The following is an 18,967-nucleotide window of genomic DNA, read 5'->3' as shown; positions in this document are numbered from 1 at the left end:
AACCTGGGAGGCAGAGGTTGCGGCAAGCCAAGATCACACCATTGCACTCCAGCCTGGGAAACAAGAGCTAAACTCCGTCTCAACAAAACAACAACAAAAAAAACAATGTTAACTACTAGGGTTTTGTTTGTTTGTTTTTTGATACAGAGTCTTGCTCTGTCGCCCAGGCTGGAGTGCAATGTGCGAGGCAGGAGAATCACTTGAACCCGGGAAGTGGAGGTTGCAGTGAGCCAAGATTGTGCCACTGCACTCCAGCCTGGTGACGCAGGCGAGACTTCATCTCAAAAAAAACAGAGATTCTCCTGCCTTGGCCTCCCAAGTAGCTGGGATTACAGGCACCCGCCATCATGCCCAGCTAATTTTTTTTTATTTTTGTGGAGACGGGATTTCACCACGTTGACTAGGCTGGTCTTGAACTCTTGACCTCAGCTGATCCACCTGCCTCGTCCTCCAAAACTGCTACGACTACAGGCATGAGCCACTGTGCCTGGCCAAGTATTAGGTTTAAAAACAGATGTGGACTATCAACAGTCTGTCTCACCTAACTGCTCTGTTTCTCAACTTTCCGCTGGTAAAACGTATAATGAAAAATTGGGGCCGGGCGCAGTGGCTCACACCTGTAATCCCAGAACTTTGGGAGGCTGAGGCAGGTGGATCATGAGGTTAGGAGTTCGAAACCACCCTGACCAACATGGTGAAACCCCGTCTCTACTAAAAATACAAAAATCAGCCGGGCGTAATGGTTGGTGTGTGCCTGTAATCTCAGCTACTCAGGAGGCTGAGGCAGGAGAATCGCTTGAACCTAAGAGGCAGAGATTGCAGTGAACAGAGATCACACCACTGCACTCCAGCCTGGGCGACAGAGTGAGACTCTATCTCAAAAAAAAAAAAAGAAAAGAAAAAGAAAAATTGGAAGGAATAGATTTAATAAGATATAGATCTCCTTAGCAGTTGACAGTAATCTCCGAAATATTACATCATAAAAAATAGCATAAAACTAGGCTAGGAGAGGCCAGCATTAGTGAGTTACCTGCAAGCAGAGGAAAAAAGGAGGCGGCCCACATTCAGCACACTTGATATAAGGCTCCATGAGGTAGGAGGAGCAGCCTCGGCAAGGTGGCTTATCAGAGGGATCATCTAGAACAAACAGAAAACAAATGCACATTTCAGACCACCTTATGGTTATCTTAAGTGCAAAAAGGTGAAAATCCCCAAATGACCACACAAGTAGTGAGCTGAGCTGAAAAGTTCATGGAGACAAGATGAGCTCATTACAAATAAAAAAAAGCAAAAATTATGCTCCTTTTAACTTCAGGGCAGCATTGTTCCTTTTCACACAGCATTTACGTAGATATGAACCCTGCAGAGAAATTTACAAGCATATGTTTGTTCATTTATTTATATACTTTTAGAGACAGGGTCTTGCTCTGCCACCCAGGCTGGAGTGCAGTGGCTTGACAATAGCTCACTGTAACCTGAAACCCCTGGGCTCAAGCGATCCTCCTGCCTCAGCCTCCCAAGTAGTTAGGACTACAGGCACATGCCACCACACCTGGTTAATTTTTTGTAGAGACGATGTCTCACCATGTTGCCCAGGCTGGTCTTGAACTTTTAGGTTCAAAGAATGTTCCTGCCTTGGCCTCTCAAAGCTCTGGAATTATAGGTATGAGCTACCATGCCCAGTCACAAACACATTTTTAACTGGAAGTTTCATAATATCCCAAACTTATTTTTCCGGGAGCATAAAATGGACATATACCTACACATACAATATAAAGAAAATCTGACAGAATGTTAACAATTGCTGAATCTAGGTAGCAAGCATATAAATAATCACTGTAGGCCGGCCACCTTAGCTTACTCTGTAATTCCAGCACTTTGGGAGGCCAAGGTGGGTGCATCACCTGAGGCCAGAAGTTTGGGACCAGCCTCGCCAACCTGGCGAAACCCTGTCTCTACTAAAAATACAAACAGCCAGGGATGGGGGCGCAGCCTATAATCCCAGCTACTTGCGAAGTTGAGGCACAAGAATCACTTGAACCCAGAAGGCGAAGGTTGCCGTGAGCCAAGATTGTGCCACTGCACTCCAGCCTGGGCGACAGAGCTAGACCCTGTCTCAAATAATAATAATAACAATAATAATAATAATAATAATCAGCTGGGCATGGTGGCTCATGCCTGTAATCCCAGCACTTTGGGAGGCTGAGGCAGGCAGATTACCTGAGCTTAGGAGTTTGAGACCAGCCTGGGCAACACAGTGAAACCCTGTCTCTACTAAAAATACAAAAAAATTGGCTGGGCATGGTGGCTCATGGCTGTAATCCCAGCACTTTGGGGGGCTGAGGCGGGTGGATCATGAGGTGAGGAGTTCAAGACCAGCCTGGCCAAGATGGTGAAACCCCATCTCTACTAAAAATACAAAAATTAGCCGTGTGTGGTGGTGCACACCTGTAATCCCAGCTACTCAGGAGGCTGAGGCAGAGGAATCGCTTGAACCCAGGAGGCAGAGGTTGCAGTGAGTTGAGATTGCGCCGCTGTACTCCAGCCTGGGCGACAGAGTAAGACTCCGTCTCAAAACAAACAAACAAACAAACAAACAAACAAAAATTAGCCAAGCATGGCGGCATGCACCTGTAGTCCCAGCTACACAGGAGGCTGAGGCAGAAGAACTGCTTGAACCCGGGAGGTGGAGGTTGCAGTGATCCAAGATCGTGCCACTGCACTCCAGTCTAGGCGACAGAGAGACTCCGTCTCCAAAAAAAAATGAAAAAATAAAAAAACACATCATCATCACTGTACTGTTCTTTTGACTTTTCTATTTAAGTTTAAAATTTTTCATAATAAAAAGTCAGGGCAAATAAGAGAAAACTCCTTTTTTTTTTGAGATAGGGTCTCACTCTGTCACCTAGGCTGAAGTGTGGTTGCACGATCATGCCTCAATGTAGCCTCAACCTCCCAGGCTCATGTGAGCCTCCCACCTCAGCCTCCTAACTAGCAGGGACTACAGGCACAAGCCACCACACCCGGGTACTTTTTTAAAATTTATTTTCTGTAGAGACAGAGTTTCACTATGTTGCCTAGGCTGGTCTCGAATTCCTGGGCTCAAACGGTCCCAGGAATTTGAGCTGCCTCAGCTTCCTAAAGTGTTGGAATTACAGGTATGAGCCACCACACTCAGCTAGCCTCTAAATACATGTCTCCTCTAAATACGTATCTTGGAATATACTATTTTATATCTGAGTTCGGATTTTTTTTTTTTTCTTGAGACAGGGTCTTCTTGAGACAGGGTCTTGGACTGTCGCCCAGGCTGGAGTGCAGTGGTGTGATCACGGCTCACTGTGGCTTCAATCTCCCCAGGCTCAGGTGATCCTCCCACCTCAGCCTCCCAAGAGGAGGGACAGACTTGCACCACTGCGCCTGGCTAAATTTTTAATTTTTGTAGAGACAGGGTCTCACTATGTTGCCCACACTGGTCTTAAGAAGTCCTCCTGCCTCAGCTTCCCAAAGTGGTGGAATTATAAGCATGAGCCACCGCACCTGGCTCTGAGTGGGAACTGAAACCCAGGAAGCTTCCTCCCTTTCTCTCATGGTAAGTACATAACACAGCAGATCTTCTACTTCAATGACAGTGGTATGTCTCCAAACTATGAAGACAAGGAGTACAATCCAAACTCTCAAAACTCATAAAAATGCTGATATATGTGTCCCTGGTTGCCCCAAATTTGGCCTCTAGAGTCACGGCAACCTAGCAAAATTGTTCTCTATGATCAATCACAAGAATCTAAGAAAAGAAAGGCTTTGAAAGTAGATGAAGGAATTTAATTTGTTCAGCCTGGAACAGGATTTCTCACATTCTGTAATAGTATTTGCCTCCCTAAAGTCCAAGAAACATTCTTCAAGGTACCTTTCCCTCTTCCAAGTGATGATCACTATTCTCTTTATTTGTCTTTAAGAAGATATAGAGGGTGGGTGTGGCGGCTCAAACCTATAATCCCAGCACTTTGGGAGGCCGAGGCGGGTTGATCACTTGAGCTCAGGAGTTCAAGACTAACCTGACCAGCATGGCGAAACCCCATCTCCACTAAAAATACAAAAATTAGCCAGGTGTGGTGGCGGGCACCTGTAATCTCAGCTACTCAGGAGGCTGAGGCAGGAGAATCGTTTGAACCTGGGAGGCAGAGGTTGCAGTAAGCTGAGATCGTGCCATTGCACTCCAGCCTGGGTGACAAGAGCGAAACCCCATCTCAAAAAAAAAAAAAAAAAAGACACAGAAGAAAATGATGAAAGAAAAAAATGTACTCCTGGCAGTAGCTTCAAATTCAGTATATGAAACTGCACAGCTACTCCATTTCCCCCATTTTAAATTTTAATACAGAAGAACAAATCTTGCTATGTTGCACAGGCTGGTCTCAAACTCCCAGCCTCAAGTGATCCTTCTGCCCCAGCCTCCCAAAGTACTGTGATTATAGGAGTGAGCCACTGTGCTGAGCCAAAAATTGTTGTATATTAAGTGACAGATGCCAACTTCTATCAAGTTACCTTCTTCCTCACTTCCTGTTAGATATAAGCTTGCTTCTCTCTTTCCTCCAACTATCCTATTTTTAAAAAAGGCATAGCCATTGAGCAAAGTAGTTTTTTGTTGTTGTTGTTTTTTGTTTTTTTTTGAGACGGAGTCTTGCTCTGTCGCCCAGGCTGGAGTGCAGTGGCACGATCTCAGCTCACGGCAACCTCCACCTCCTGGATTCAGGTGATTCTTCTCCCTCAGCCTCCCGAGTAGCTGGGACTACAAGCGCACACCACCATGACGGGCTAATTTTTGATATTTTTAGTAGAGACAGGGTTTCACCATATTGGCCAGGCTGGTCTCGAACTCCTGAAAAGTGGTCTTTTTTTTTTTGAGACAGTGTCTCACTCTGGTTACTCAGGCTGCAGTGCAGTGGCTTGATCTCAGCTCACTGAAACCTCAGCCTCCCACGTTCAAGCAATTCTCATGCCTCAGCCTCCCAAGTAGCTGGATTACATGTATGTGCACTATGCCCAGCTAAATTTTGTATTTTTAGTGGGGGGGGGGGCTTCCCATGTTGCCCAGGCTGGTCTTGAACTCCTGGATTCAAGAAATCTACCTGGCGTAGCCTCCCAAAGTGCTAGGATTGCAGGCCCAAAGTGATTTTTTAAATCCTTATGTCAAGAAGCAATTACTGGGCAGGCCACAGTGGCTCATGCATGTAATTCCAGCACTCTGGGAGACGAAGGTGGGTGGATCACTTGAGCTCAGGAGTTCGAGACCAGCCTGGGGAACATGGTGAAACCCTGTCTCTACAAAAAAAAACCTCACAAAATAAGGCAGGTGCAGTGGTGCATGCTTGGTGGTCCCAGCTATACGGAGGCCTGAGGTAGGAGGATCACTTGAGCTGAGGTCGAGGCTGCAGTAAGCCATGAGCACGCCATTGCACTCCAGCCTGGGTAAGAAAGCAAGACCCTGTCTCAAAAAGAAAAAAAAAAAAGCAATTACTTTGTAAAAGTAAGTTCTTAACATTCCAGACTAAAATAAAACTGTAAAGTATGTCATCCACAATTAGCATTTTGAAAAATATTTTTCCAACCTTTCTTCTATATAATATAGTACATATATTCAACAAAAGTAGAGGCTGGGTTCGGTGGGTCACGCCTGTAACCCCAGCACTTTGGGAGGAAAAGGCAGGATGATCGCTTCAGCTTAGGAAGTCAAGACCACCCTGCGCAATATGGCGAGAGCCTGCTTCTACCAAAAATAATAAAAAGAAAAAATAGCCAGGCACGGTGGCTCATACCTATAATCCCAGCACTTTGGGAGGCTGAGCCAGGTGGATCACCAGAGGTTAGGAGTTCAAGACCAGCCTGGCCAACATGGTGAAACCCCCACCTCTACTAAAAATACAAAAATTAGCTGGATGTGGTGGTGGGCGCCTAATCCCAGCCACTCAGGAGGCTGAGGCAGGAGAATCACTTGAACCCAGGAGGCGGAGGTTGCAGTGAGCTGAGATCACGCCACTGCACTCCAGCCTGGGTGACAAGAGCGAAACTCCGTCTCAAAAAAGAAAAGAAAAAGAAAAAGAAAAAGTGGAATATCATACATGATGTTTTTTCACTTGACAATATATTGTGGACATCTTTTCATGACAATACACATTGACCTTCCTTGTTCTTTCTTTTTTTTTTTTTTTTTTTTTTTTTTTTGATTGGAGGTTTTTTTTTTCCCCCCCCCTGGGGTCCAGTGGCGCAATCTCGGCTCACTGCAAGTTCCGCCTCCCGGGTTCATGCCATTCTCCTGCCTCAGCCTCTCCGAGTAGCTGGGACTACAGGCGCCCGCCACCACGCCCGGCTAATTTTTTGTATTTTTAGTAGAGACGGGGTTTCACCATGGTCTCGATCTCCTGACCTCGTGATCCGCCCGCCTCGGCCTCCCAAAGTGCTGGGATTACAGGCTTGAGCCACCGCGCCCGGCGACCTTCCTTGTTCTTTCTAATGGATAAATAACATTCCATTGTATCGATTATATTATATAACCTAATTGTACTCAACTCCCCCCTAGGGAGACATTTGGAAATCTGAGGAAGTACCTTTTTGTTGCCACAGTGACCAGAGAGCCCCACTGGCATTCTGCAGGCCCCTAAAACAGGGATTCTAGATATCCTGCAATGCTCAATACATTCTAATAAAAATTGACTTTTTTGTGTTTCCTGTGCAACTTTCAAATGTCCCACCAGACATTCAAGTGAATGAAAAACCTCATATGACCTAGAACCTAATTCCATGTTATATAAAAAGTGAAGTATTTTTGACAGTTTTAATATGCACTGAAATTTCCAGAAAGGCAATTGTATATAACTCTAAAGGGGAACGTATTTTGTTTTGTTCAGAACGTTTAGTTATTCTAGCTTGTGGTGTTTCTTAGTCACCAACATGACACACTTGAATCATTCTGCATTTGTATATGCACAGTGATTGAACATATGGGTTCAAGTATCTAGTACTTAAATCATGTCTTCTATCGTAATCTAAACATATTGAAATACATATTGCTTTATCATAAATTGCATTGTTTTACCATAGATTACTTCTCTTGTATTTATCTCTTTTATTATAGTTAGGGCATTATTATTTTTACTTTTTGAAATTATGTATGCCAGGCATGGTGGCTCACGCCTGTAATCCCAGCACTTTGGGAGGCCAAGACAAGTGGACCACTTGAGGCCAGAAGTTCAAGACCACCTCTATTAAAAATACAAAAATTGTCTGGGCCTGGTGACGCACACCTGTAGTCCTAGCTACTCCGGAGGCTGCAGCATGAGAATCACTTGAACCTAGGAGGCAGAGGTGGCAATGAGCTGAGATTGTGCCACTGCACTCTAGCATGGGCAACAGAGCGAGACTATGTCTCAAGAAAAAAAGAAGAAATCATGTATGTAGACATATTGTCCATGTATTTTATTTCCAAATAGTAAACTTGGCTGATTGCAAACTCTGCCTCCCAGACTCAGTGATCCTCCCACCTCAGCCTCCCTAGTATCTGGGACTACAGGTGCATGCCACCACGCCCAGCTAATTTTTTTTTTTTTTTTGAGATGGAGTCTTGCTCTGTCGCCCAGGCTGTAGTGCAGTGGTGTGATCTCAGCTCACTGCAGCCTCTGCCTACCAAGTTCAAGCGACTCTCCTGTCTCAGCCTCCCAAGTAGCTGGAATTACGCCCACCAACACACCCAGCTGATTTTTGTATTTTCAGTAGAAGCGGGGTTTCACCATGTTGGCCAGGCTGGTCTCGAACTCCTGACCTCAGGTGATCCATCTGCCTCAGCCTCCCAGAGTGCTGGGATTTCAGTCGTAAGCCACTGTGCCCGGTCTCTTGTATGTACATTTCACATTTGTTCCTCAGGATATATATTTTCCTAGAACTAGAATTGCTGAGTGTACAGTTATTGAGCATTTTTTAGGTTTTTGATACAGAGCCCAACTGTCCTTCAAAAGGTATTTCAAAATTTTTTAAAACCTAAAAGAAAGGCTTTTTTATTTATCTATTTTTTCACTGAGATAACAGGAAACAAGAGAGAGGTTTTTGTTTTTTTTTTTTTTTTTTGAGGCAGACTCTCATTCTGTTGCCAGGCTGGCAGGCTGGAAGGCTGGAGCGTAGTGGTGCGATCTTGGCTCACTCCAACCTCTGCCTGCAGGGTTCAAGCGATTCTCCTGCCTCAGCCTCTCAAGCAGTTGGGACTATAGGTGTGTGCCACCATGCCCAGCTAATTTTTGTATTTTCAGTAGAGACGGCGTTTTACCATGTTGGCCAGGATGGTCTCAATCTCCTGACCTCGTGATCCGCCTGCCTCGGCCTCCCAAAGTGCTGGGACTACAGGCATGAGCGACCATGCGTGGCCGAATGAGGCTTTTTAACCATCATTCAAAATCCAGGGGCAATAAAGGGTTAATAAACTTGACTACATTAATAAAAAGAAAACAAAAAACTTTTTTTGGCAAAAACTCCATAAGGAAAGTAAAAAAGCAAGTATACTGTAAGAAAATATTTGTAAACATATCAGAAAAAAGCACTGAAATCCCCAGTATGCAAACAACTTTAAAAAATTGAGAGGGAGGCCGAGGCAGGCAGATCACCTGAGGTTGGGAGTTCGAGACCAGCCTGGCCAACACGAAGGAAACCCCATCTCTACTAAAAATACAAAAATTATCTGGGCGTGGCTGCATGTGCCTATAATCCCAGCTGCTTGGGAGGCTGAGGCAGGAGAATTGCTTGAACCTGGGAGACAGAGGTTACGGTGGGCCAAGACCGCACCATTGCACTCCAGCCTGGGTGACAAGAGCGAAACTCCGTTTAAAAAAAAAAAAATTGAGAGGGAGAATAAAAGACCAAAGATCCTGCTGTGAAAGACACAAAGATACTTTGAGGAAAAAAAAAAGAGACAAAATGGCCTCAAACATATGAAAAAATGTTCAGCTTCACTCATAAGCAAGATAAAAATTAAAACTACCCTGACATACAGTTTCTCACCCATCAGATTGGCAAAAGTTTCAATGCCTGACAATATAATTAGTCAGGCTGTGGGAATATAGACACTTTTTTTTTTTTTTTTTTGAGAAGGAGTTTCATTCTTGTCGCCCAGGCTGGAGTGCAGTGGCACAATCTTGGCTCACTGCAACCTCTGCATCCCAGGTTCAAGCGATTCTCCTGCCTCAGCCTCCTGAGTAGCTGGGATTACAGGCATGTACCACCAAGCCTGGCTAATGTTTTGTATTTTTAGTAGAGGCTTCACCATGGTGGTCAGGCTGGTCTGGAACACCTGACCTCATGATCCACCTGCCTCGGCCTCCCAAAGTTCTGGGATTACATGCCTGAGCCACCGCGCCCAGCCCGGACACTCTTACGTATCACTGGTGGGAATACAAAATAGTACAACTCATACAGAGGGGGATTATCTTTTGACCCAGCAATCTCACTTCTAGGAATTTTTTACCATGAATATACATTTCCAATAATACAAAAATACACATGTCCAAGGTTATATATTATAATATTAGATGTAATTGCAAAATACTACTTAGATGTCCAAGTATAAGCAATTATTTGAATAATAATATATCCACACAATGAAGTATTATGCAACTATAAAAAACAGAATGAGGACAATCTCTACCAACTAATACAGTATTTCCAGGAGATACTATTAAGTGGGGGAAAAAAAGTACAATCCTGGTGCTGATTGAAGAATTTTTTTAAAAGTACAAAAGAACACATATATATAGTATGCTATCTTTCCTATAAGAAATTAGAGGCCGGGCACGGTGGCTTGTGCCTGTAATCCCAGTACTTTGGGAGGCCAAGGCGGGTGGATCACCTGAGATCAGGAGTTCAAGACCAGCCTGGCCAACATGGTGAAATCCCGTATACAAAAATTAGCCAGGCGTGGTGGCAGACGCCTGTAATCCCAGCTACTCAGGAGGCTGAGGCAGGACAATCACCTGAATCCAGGAGGTGGAGATTGCAGTAAGCTGAGATCGTGGCACTGCACTCTAGCCTGGGTGACAAGAGCGAAACTCTGTCTCAGAAAAAAAAAAGAGAAAAGAAAAAGAAAATAATTAAGAGTAAAAAACAGTCCTCTTATCTTTGCAAAAAGGATTAAGGGACAGATTAAACCAGAAAACAATGAAGTTGGTAAGTACAAGGGCTGAGGGCAGGGGATAGTGGAATTGTACTGATGTTGGGAGCCAGGGTTCTCACTGAGTAGAGACATGTGAACGAGGAATTAATGCAGATAAGAAAAAAGCCTACGATGACGAATTAGAGGTAAGAATGTGAACTCATGATTTCCTAAAAAGAAGTATATGTGTACATAAATGTGTATGTATACTGGCATATATGTATATAGCACATAACATGCATATATTTCCTAGTTCTGTCAGCCCAAAAGGGCCAAGATGCAAAAATATTCTAGTAGATGAAAAGATCTTGGTCTCAGGCCGGGCGCGGTGGCTCACGCTTGTAATCCCAGCACTTTGGGAGGCCGAGGCGGGCGGATCACGAGGTCAGGAGATCGAGACCCCGGTGAAACCCCATCTCTACTAAAAATACAAAAAATTAGCCGGGCATGGTGGCGGGCGCCTGTAGTCCCAGCTACTCGGAGAGGCTGAGGCAGGAGAATGGCGTGAACCCGGGAGGCGGAGCTTGCAGTGAGCCGAGATCGCACCACTGCACTCCAGCCTGGGTGACAGAGCGAGACTCCGTCTCAAAAAAAAAAGAAAAGATCTTGGTCTCTGATATGACTCCCTTGTAAAAGTACCAGGACTCCTTAGAGAAGTGGCTGATTCCAGGGTGGGGGGAGTACAGGATGCACTTGGAGTATTTAGTTATGCCAAAAAGGATGGAGATGCTAAAAAGAAAAAAAAAATGATGAGGGTACACTATAAGGAGGTAGAAGCCCATTTGAAGGGATGCCCAGTGGCCAAATTTGGAATAATCCATGAACCTAGCTAGTTATGTATGATAATAAATCATAAATCATTGAAAAAATAGGAATTCCTGTGTCCATAATAAAAAATAAGTAAAAAAGTGAACAGATAAAGAAAACTGGTACATATACACCACGGAATACTATGTAGCCATAAAAAAGTAATGAGATCACATCCTTTGCAGCAACATGGATGGAGCTGGAGGTCATTATCCTAAGCAAACTAACACAGGAAGGGAAAACCAAATACTCTCTGATCTCACAAGTATGAGCTAAAAAAACAAGAACACATGGACACAAAGAGGGGAACAGAAACCAGGGCCTTCTTGATGGTGAACAGTGGGAGGAGGGAGAGGATCCAAAAACTACCTCTCGAGTGCTATGCTTATTATCTTGGTGACAAAATAATTTGTACACAAAACTCCTGTGACAAGAAGTTTATCTATATAACAACCCTGCACATGTACCCCTGAACCTAAAATAAAAACTAAAAATGCTAACTAGTAAATGTGGAGAGAGCACTAGATTTTGGGAGGGGGGCGGGAAATCATCTTTTTGCAATCTTAATAGTAAAGATTGGGCCAGGCATGGTGGCTTATGCCTATAATACCAACACACTGGGAGGCCAAGGTGGGGACATCGCTTGAGCCCAGGAATTCAAGGCTCCAGTGGGCTATGATTGTGCCACTGCACTCCAGCCTGGGTGATAGAGTGAGACCCCATCTCTTAAAAACAATTAAAAAATAAAAAACATATATATACATACACACAGAGAGAGAGAGAGAGCACGCATGCAAATGACAAAGCAGATGGAGTAAAGGGTTAACAATAGGTATGTGGGTATTGTTTGTATTCTTATTCTTGCAACTTAAGTTTGAAATTATTTCCAAAAAGAAGTTTAACATTATTTTGGATATTCCCAGCATTGGAGCAGTCCACTTAGAGTTCTCTGTATGTAAAATGAAAGAGTTGAACTAGATGTGTCTGAAGACTCCATTCTCTCCTAAATTTATATTAGGAGTGTGATCAAAGAGTAAATTAGAGCTCCTTTAAGAAACTGTTCTGTCAGGCCGGGAGTGGTGGCTCACCCCTGTAATCCTAGCACTTTGGGAGGCCGAGGCTGGTGGATCACCTGAGGTCAGGAGTTCAAGACCAGCCTGACCAACAAGGTGAAACCCTGTCTCTACTAAAAATACAAAAATTAGCCGGGCATGGTGGCAGACGCCTATACTCCCAGCTACTCGGGAGGCTGAGATGGAGAATTGCTTGAACCCGGGAGGCGGAGGTTGCAGTAAGCCGAGATCATGCCACTGCACTCCAGCCTGGGTAACGCAGCAAGACTCCATCTCAAAAAAAAACACGAATTGTTGAAGAGGAAACAACACCCAAAAAGTACCTTTCTGATTCTTCTCATTGGGATACTACTAAACATCTAACAATGGAATTTCTATTTCTGCCAAATCTCATATATTCAGAATCAGGGAAAAAGAGCAGTCTAATTTTTTTGAGACAGATTCTTGCTCTTGTCACCCAGGCTGGAGTGCAGTGGCATGATCTTGGTTTACTGTAGCCTCTGCCTCCCAGGTTCAAGCGATTCTCCTGCCTCAGCCTCCCGAGTAGCTGGGATTATAGTCACCCGCCATCACCCCCAGCTAATTTTTGTATTTTTAGTAGAGACGGGGTTTCGCCTTGTTGGCCAGGCTGGTTTCAAACTCCTGACCTCATGATCCACCTGCCTAGACCTCCCAAAGTGCTGGGATTACAGGCGTGAGCCACGGTGCCTGGCCAGTACAATTTTTTTTTTTTTGTTGAGACGGAGTCTCGCTGTGTCGCCCAGGCTGGAGTGCAGTGGCGCAATCTCGGCTCACTGCAAGCTCCGCCTCCCGGGTTCACGTCATTCTCCTGCCTCAGCCTCTCCGAGTAGCTGGGACTACAGGCGCCCGCCACCACGCCCGGCTAATTTTTTTGTATTTTTAGTAGAGACGGGGTTTCACCGTGGTCTCGATCTCCTGACCTCGTGATCCGCCCGCCTCGGCCTCCCAAAGTGCTGGGATTACAAGCGTGAGCCACCGCGCCCGGCCGCCAGTACAATTTTTTTATCCATAGTTATGGCTACTTGAATTTACTTTACACATACCCCATAATTCTCTACATTATTCTACTGTGGTTTAGAAACAAGTTCCACATCATGGGGGAGGTGGGGTGATCTTTCCTTTATCTTACCACTGACACATTTCTTATCAAGGTGCCTGAAACATGTTATTGATCTAAACAGAAATCCCATGGCTTTTCTAGGTTTAACTACAGGTTAATCAGAATATGCCTGGTCCATCTCAGCCTCATTTTCTTTTTTTTTCTTTTTCTTTTTTTGAGACAGAGTCTCACTCTGTCGCCCAAGCTGGAGTGCAGTGGCACAATCTCGGCTCACTGCAAGCTCCGCCTCCCGGGTTCACACCATTCTCCTGCCTCAGCCTCCCGAGTAGCTGGGACTACAGGTGCCTGCCACCACGCCTGGCTAATTTTTTCTATTTTTTACTAGAGACGGGATTTCACTGTGTTAGCCAGGATGGTCTCCATCTCCTGACCTCGTGATCTGCCTGCCTCGGCCTCCCAAAGTGCTGGCATTACAGGCGTGAGCCACTGTGCCCAGCCGCTTCATTTTCTTCTAAGACCCAGGGTCCTATGTTTGTGTCATGTGTTCAGTGGGTAATCAATATGTATTAATTGATTTTATTTTGATACTCATAATTCCCTTAGAATCAGAGTCAAAGGGCTTTATTGCCTAACTTCATTGTTTATTTTTCTTCCTTGATCAACTTCCACTCTAGTTTGCTATTAATAGTCACCTGAAGGCCAGGAGTGGTGACTCACACCTGTAATCCCAGCACTTTGGGACTCCAAGGTGGGCGGATCACGTGAGGTCGGGAGTTCAAGACCAGCCTGGCCAACATGGTGAAACCCTATCTCTACTAAAAATAAAAATAAAAAAAATTAGCTGTGTGTGGTGGCACGCACCTGTAGTCCCAGCTACTCGGGTGGCTGAGGCAGGAGAATCATTTAAAGCTGGGAGGCAGAAGTTGCAGTGAGCCAAGATCATGCCACTGCACCCTAGGCTGGGCAACAGAGGGAGAGTCCACCTCAAAAAATAGTAATAATAATAAGTTACCTGAGACTTGTTCCCACTGTACTTACTGCTAAAGGAACCCAAACGGTCCATTCCCTAATTGGCAATGAGTGCTGCTTTGGTCTTCCTCAGCACAGAGCTTCTTCAAGACTTCAGAACCGGCCAACACATACACCAAAGTTTGATGACTCCCTAGGAACAAACAAAAGTGGCACATGGATCAGAAAATCATTCAAAGGGACAAGATAAAGAGAAGATATGCAACACACTCAGCTATGCCACATCTTAGCTTTGTAATGTTGAAAAATTATTCTACCTCTGAAAACCTGTTTCTTCCTCTGTAGTGGGTATAACTGCCTACCTCGAAAGTTGTGAGAATTAAATGTCATAATCAAGTATCATAATCCATATAAGTAATGTAGCATGGTACCTGGTCCTCTATAAATGCTGCATATTTCTTTTTCTTTTTTATGAGGAAGGATCTGGGTTTGTGGGGCAGGGAGGGTGGGAGGGGAAAATGATACATATTTCTAATAAACAACTGTTGGCTTTCTCTACTCAGCATCATTTCTCTTCTTAGCCGCCATCTTTATTTGGGAAACTGACCCTCCCACATTTCATGTGGTACTGGTGGGGCTGCCAATCACAATACCCCATTCCCCACCCCTGACAAAAGCTAAAGCAACCAGGTCTCTTCTTCCAGAAATCTGGATCTTGAGTAAGACACGAAAGGAGAGAAGGCAGTTGGAGCTTAGTTATTCACTAGAATTCACTCAAAGAATTCAGTCCATGTGCTCTGGCTGTTGAGATCCCTAGCCCCAGGTGGCTCAACTGTTTAACTCTTCTCTCATTTCTCTATCTTTAATAAACTTTAATAAACTCAACTTTAATAATAAGACTGAACGAGTTTCTGTAACTGGAAACCAAAAAATCCTATCTATTACAACATACATTTGTTCCTCACTCTTTCAACAAGTACGTAACAGGGCCAGGCACAGTGGCTCATGCCTGTAATCCCAGCACTCTGGGAGGCTGACGTGGGAGGATTACTGGGACCCAGGAGTTCAAGACCAGCCTGGGCAACATAGGGAGACCCCATCTCTTAAAAAAAAAAAAAGTTAGTTGGGTACAGTGGCCCATGCCTATGGTCCCAGCTACTCAGGAGGATGAGGTGGAACACTTGGGCCTGGGAGGTCAAGGATGCAGTGAGCCACCACTGCACTCCAGCTTGGAGGACAGACTAAGTCTCTTTTTCTTTTTTTTTTGGAGACACAGTCTGGCTCTGTTGCCCAGGCTGGAGTACTCACTGCAACCTCTGCCTCCCACGTTCAAGGGATTCTCATTCTCCATTTGGTTCTCATTTTTAATTCTCGTGTCTTGTGCCACCACCATACCTGGCTAATTGTTTTGTATTTTTAGGAGAGACAGGGTTTCACCATGTTGGCCAGGCTGGTCTCAAACTCTTGGCCTCAAGTGATCTGCCCACCTCAGCCTCCAAAAGTGCTGGAGTGCTGGGATTACAAGTGTGAGCCACCATGCCTGGCCCAAAGTATCTTCTTTGAAGCAGAATTGAAATAATATTTTACACTAAGTCAAAAAATAATCCTTCTGTACACTCACAGCTTTTTGTTTGTTTGTTTGTTTTTGAGACTAAGTCTCACTCTTGTTGCCTAGGCTGGAGTGCAATGGCACGATCTTAGCTCACTGCAACCTCCGCCTCCCGGGTTCAAGCGATTCTCCTGCCTTTGCCTCCCAATTAGCTGGGATTACAGGCGCGGGCCACCAGGCCTGGCTAATTTTTGTATTTTTAGTAGAGACGGGGTTTCACCATGTTGGCCAGGCTGGTCTCGAACTCCTGACCTCAGGCGATCTGCCCACCTCAGCCTCCCCAAGTGCCAGGATTACAGGCATGAGCCACCGTGCTTGGCCCACTCACAGCTTTTTATCTGGCATTTTTCACATTCTACTTTGTGAGTATTACCTCTGAATGTATATTTTTCCCCACTTCTAAATTAAGTGAAAGCAGGCTGGGTGTGGTAGCTCATGCCTGTAACTCCAGCACTTTGGGAGACTGAGGCAGGTCAATCTCCTGAAGTCAGGAGTTTCAGACCAGCCTGGGCAACACAGTGAGAACCCCGTCTCTACCAAAAATACAAAAAAATTAGCTTGGCATGGTGGCAGGCGCCTATAATCCCAGCTACTCAGGAGGCTGAGGCATGACAGTTGCTTGAATCCGGCAGGTGGAGGTTGCAGTGAGCCGAGAATGTGCCACTGCACTCCAGCCTGGGCGACAGTGTAAGATCCTGTCTCAAAAATAAATAATAAATAAATAAGTGAGGCCGGGCGCGGTGGCTCACGCTTGTAATCCCAGCACTTTGGGAGGCTGAGGCGGGCGGATCACGAGGTCAGGAGATCGAGACAACGGTGAAACCCCGTCTCTACTAAAAATACAAAAAATTAGCCGGGCGTGGTGGCGGGCGCCTGTAGTCCCAGCTACTCTCGGAGAGGCTGAGGCAGGAGAATGGCGTGAACCCGGGAGGCGGAGTTTGCAGTGAGCCGAGATTGTGCCACTGCACTCCAGCCTGGGTGCCTGGGTGACAGAGCGAGACTCCGTCTCAAAAAAAAATAAAATAAAATAAAATAAAAATAAATAAATAAGTGAAAGCAGAGACTATATTGGATACATATTCGTATGCTTTTAAAATGCCAAGCATACAGGAGGAATATAATAAACACATAGTAGTGGACTAATAAATGTTAATTCTACGAAAGGTTAATTCATCTTTAGCTTTTCTGAAATGATTTTTTTCACCCTGGTAATTTTTAGCTTGGAGAATAATTCATCACTAAGTGTGGGCAACATTTCCGCTAACGCTGCCATCAAAGAACTTTCCCTTTTTGGGGTGGGGTAGGTCTCCCTTTGCTGTCGTCTCAGGAAAAGTTGAGCTCTGAAGAAAAATGAGTCTAGCAAGGGTGTATTACGAACACAGCAATCAAATAACAGCCAAATTTACCGAACTTTTTCCATTTGCTAGGTACCCATGGGTACCACGGTGTGGGGATTCTTTGAATCCTCACTCCCACACTTCTGGGGCAAGCTGCTTTTTCAAAACAAAGCAAGCTCCGAAAGCGTATGTTACTTGAACAGTGTCTTACAAGGGATAGCTGTGTCATTTCAAACACAGATGTCAAGGCTGGACGCAGTGGCTCACGCCTGTAATCCCAGCACTTTAGCAGGCCCAGGCGGGCAGATCACCTGAAGTCGGGAGTCCGAGATCAGCCTGACCAACATGTAGAAACCCTGTCTCTACTAAAAATACAAAATTAGCTGGGCGTGGTGGCGTATGCCTGTAATCCAGCTACTTGGGAGGCTGAGGCAAGAGAACTGCTTGAACCCGGGAGGTGGAGGTTGCGGTGGGCTGAGAACACGCCGTTGCACTCTGGCCTGAGCAACAAGTGTGAAACTCCCTCTCAAAACAAAAACAAAAACAAAAACAGATGTCTAGTAAAGGATGCACAGTCAATAGGGACTGAACAACACTCAAAAAAGCACAGTAGGAGGCCGGCCGCAGTGGCTCACGCCTGTAATCCCAGCACTTCCGGAGTCCCAGGTGGGCAGATCACCTGAGGACAGGAGTTCGAGATCAGCCTGGCCAACACAGCAAAACCCCATCTCTACTAAAAATACAAAAAATAGCCAGGCGTGGTGGCAGGCGCCTGTAATCCCAGGTACTCGGGAGACTCAGGCAGGAGAATCACTTGAACCCAGGAAGCGGAGGTTGCAGTGAGTTAAGATGGCGCCACTGCACTCTAGCCTGGGCGAAAGAGAGAAACTCCATCTCAAAAAAAAAAAAAATAGTAGGGCCGGGCGCGGTGGCTCACGCCTGTAATCCCAGCACTTTGGGAGGCCGAGGCGGAAGGATCACTTGAGGTCAGGAGTTCGAGACCAGCCTGGCCAACATGGTGAAACCCCATATCTACTAAAAATACAAATATTAGCCGGGCGTGGTGGCCCGCGCCTCAGGCACGAGAATCGCTTGAGCCTGGGAGGCGGAGATTGCAGTGAGCCGCGATCGTGCCACTGCACTGCACTACAGCCTAGGAGAAAAAAAAAAGGCAAAAAAGCACAATATTGCAGTCGGCAGAATCTTCTTTCTCCTCCTTTCACAAGAGACCACATTCTGACACCAACTTCCGTGGAAGCACTGGCGCTAGCTCCAAACTAACAATTGCCAAATTCGAATCAGTTACCGGGAGAAGGAAGTGAGGCACTTCGCCGGGCAGGAGTCCACGTTGGGAGGAGGAAAGGCGCAGGCTCCCGAGTTGTGGAGCCAACGTTCAAATCCTTACGGGGTGGGACCGGCCTGGGCCAGTCATTTTACCTGCGCCTCAGCTCTAACAGGGTACCGAAATACCTACTTTGGAGGGCCTGCTAGGAAATTCAAATGGGTAACGCTGGTCAGGGGCATCAGGCACAGTGGCCATTCTTGGTAGAGCGACGCGCTCCAGGGCTGAGCGGGAAATGGCGAGGCCGGGCACTGGGGCACCGCCCAGACGCGGGGCGGACCCCAGGGGTCAGACCGGGCCCCGCACCGCCCTCCACCACAGAGCGGCGAGGCCCGGCACCGCCCGCCCGCCAGCCCGCCGCGTCGGGCCCGCAGCGCGCGCCTCCTCCCCCACCGCATCTCGTGGCCCCCGCTTCCCCCTAGTCCCGCTAGAAGGGCTCGCGCCCCGCCACCCGCCCGCCCAGCGCTGCCTGGCGCCTCACCTCGCCGAGTCCCCCTAATCCGCGCCAAGGAGTCGCCGGTCGCGCGCGCCTCCGGGCTTTGCGTGCGCGCCCCCGGGCGGCGCAG

At 46.2% G+C, this 18,967-nt stretch overlaps 1 protein-coding gene across 6 annotated transcripts in view; it reads right to left on the bottom strand.

The window, feature by feature from the left end:
* TADA2A (transcriptional adaptor 2A) overlaps nt 1-18,946 on the bottom strand; it is a 73,693-nt gene extending 54,747 nt beyond the window's left edge. For 2 of the 6 annotated variants that reach the window (XM_058445277.1, XM_032163079.2), the window contains exons 1-3: nt 18,883-18,946; nt 14,183-14,306; nt 1,031-1,137 (exon numbers count right to left, since the gene is read on the bottom strand). In XM_058445277.1, coding sequence (XP_058301260.1) covers nt 1,031-1,137; nt 14,183-14,207 — 132 coding nt within the window. In that variant the 5' untranslated portion in view covers nt 14,208-14,306; nt 18,883-18,946. Of the gene's footprint in view, nt 1-1,030; nt 1,138-14,182; nt 14,307-18,365; nt 18,728-18,882 lie in introns of those variants that run through there. The other 4 variants (XM_058445276.1, XM_032163080.2, XM_058445278.1 and 1 more) reach the window with 3 other exon arrangements.
* Nucleotides 18,947-18,967: the final 21 nt, after the last annotated feature.

The sequence above is a fragment of the Hylobates moloch genome, unplaced genomic scaffold, assembly GCF_009828535.3.
Source record: "Hylobates moloch isolate HMO894 unplaced genomic scaffold, HMol_V3 SCAFFOLD_10, whole genome shotgun sequence".
NCBI classification, from domain to species: Eukaryota; Metazoa; Chordata; class Mammalia; order Primates; family Hylobatidae; genus Hylobates; species Hylobates moloch.
This window is presented reverse-complemented; position numbering and strand designations above follow the sequence as displayed.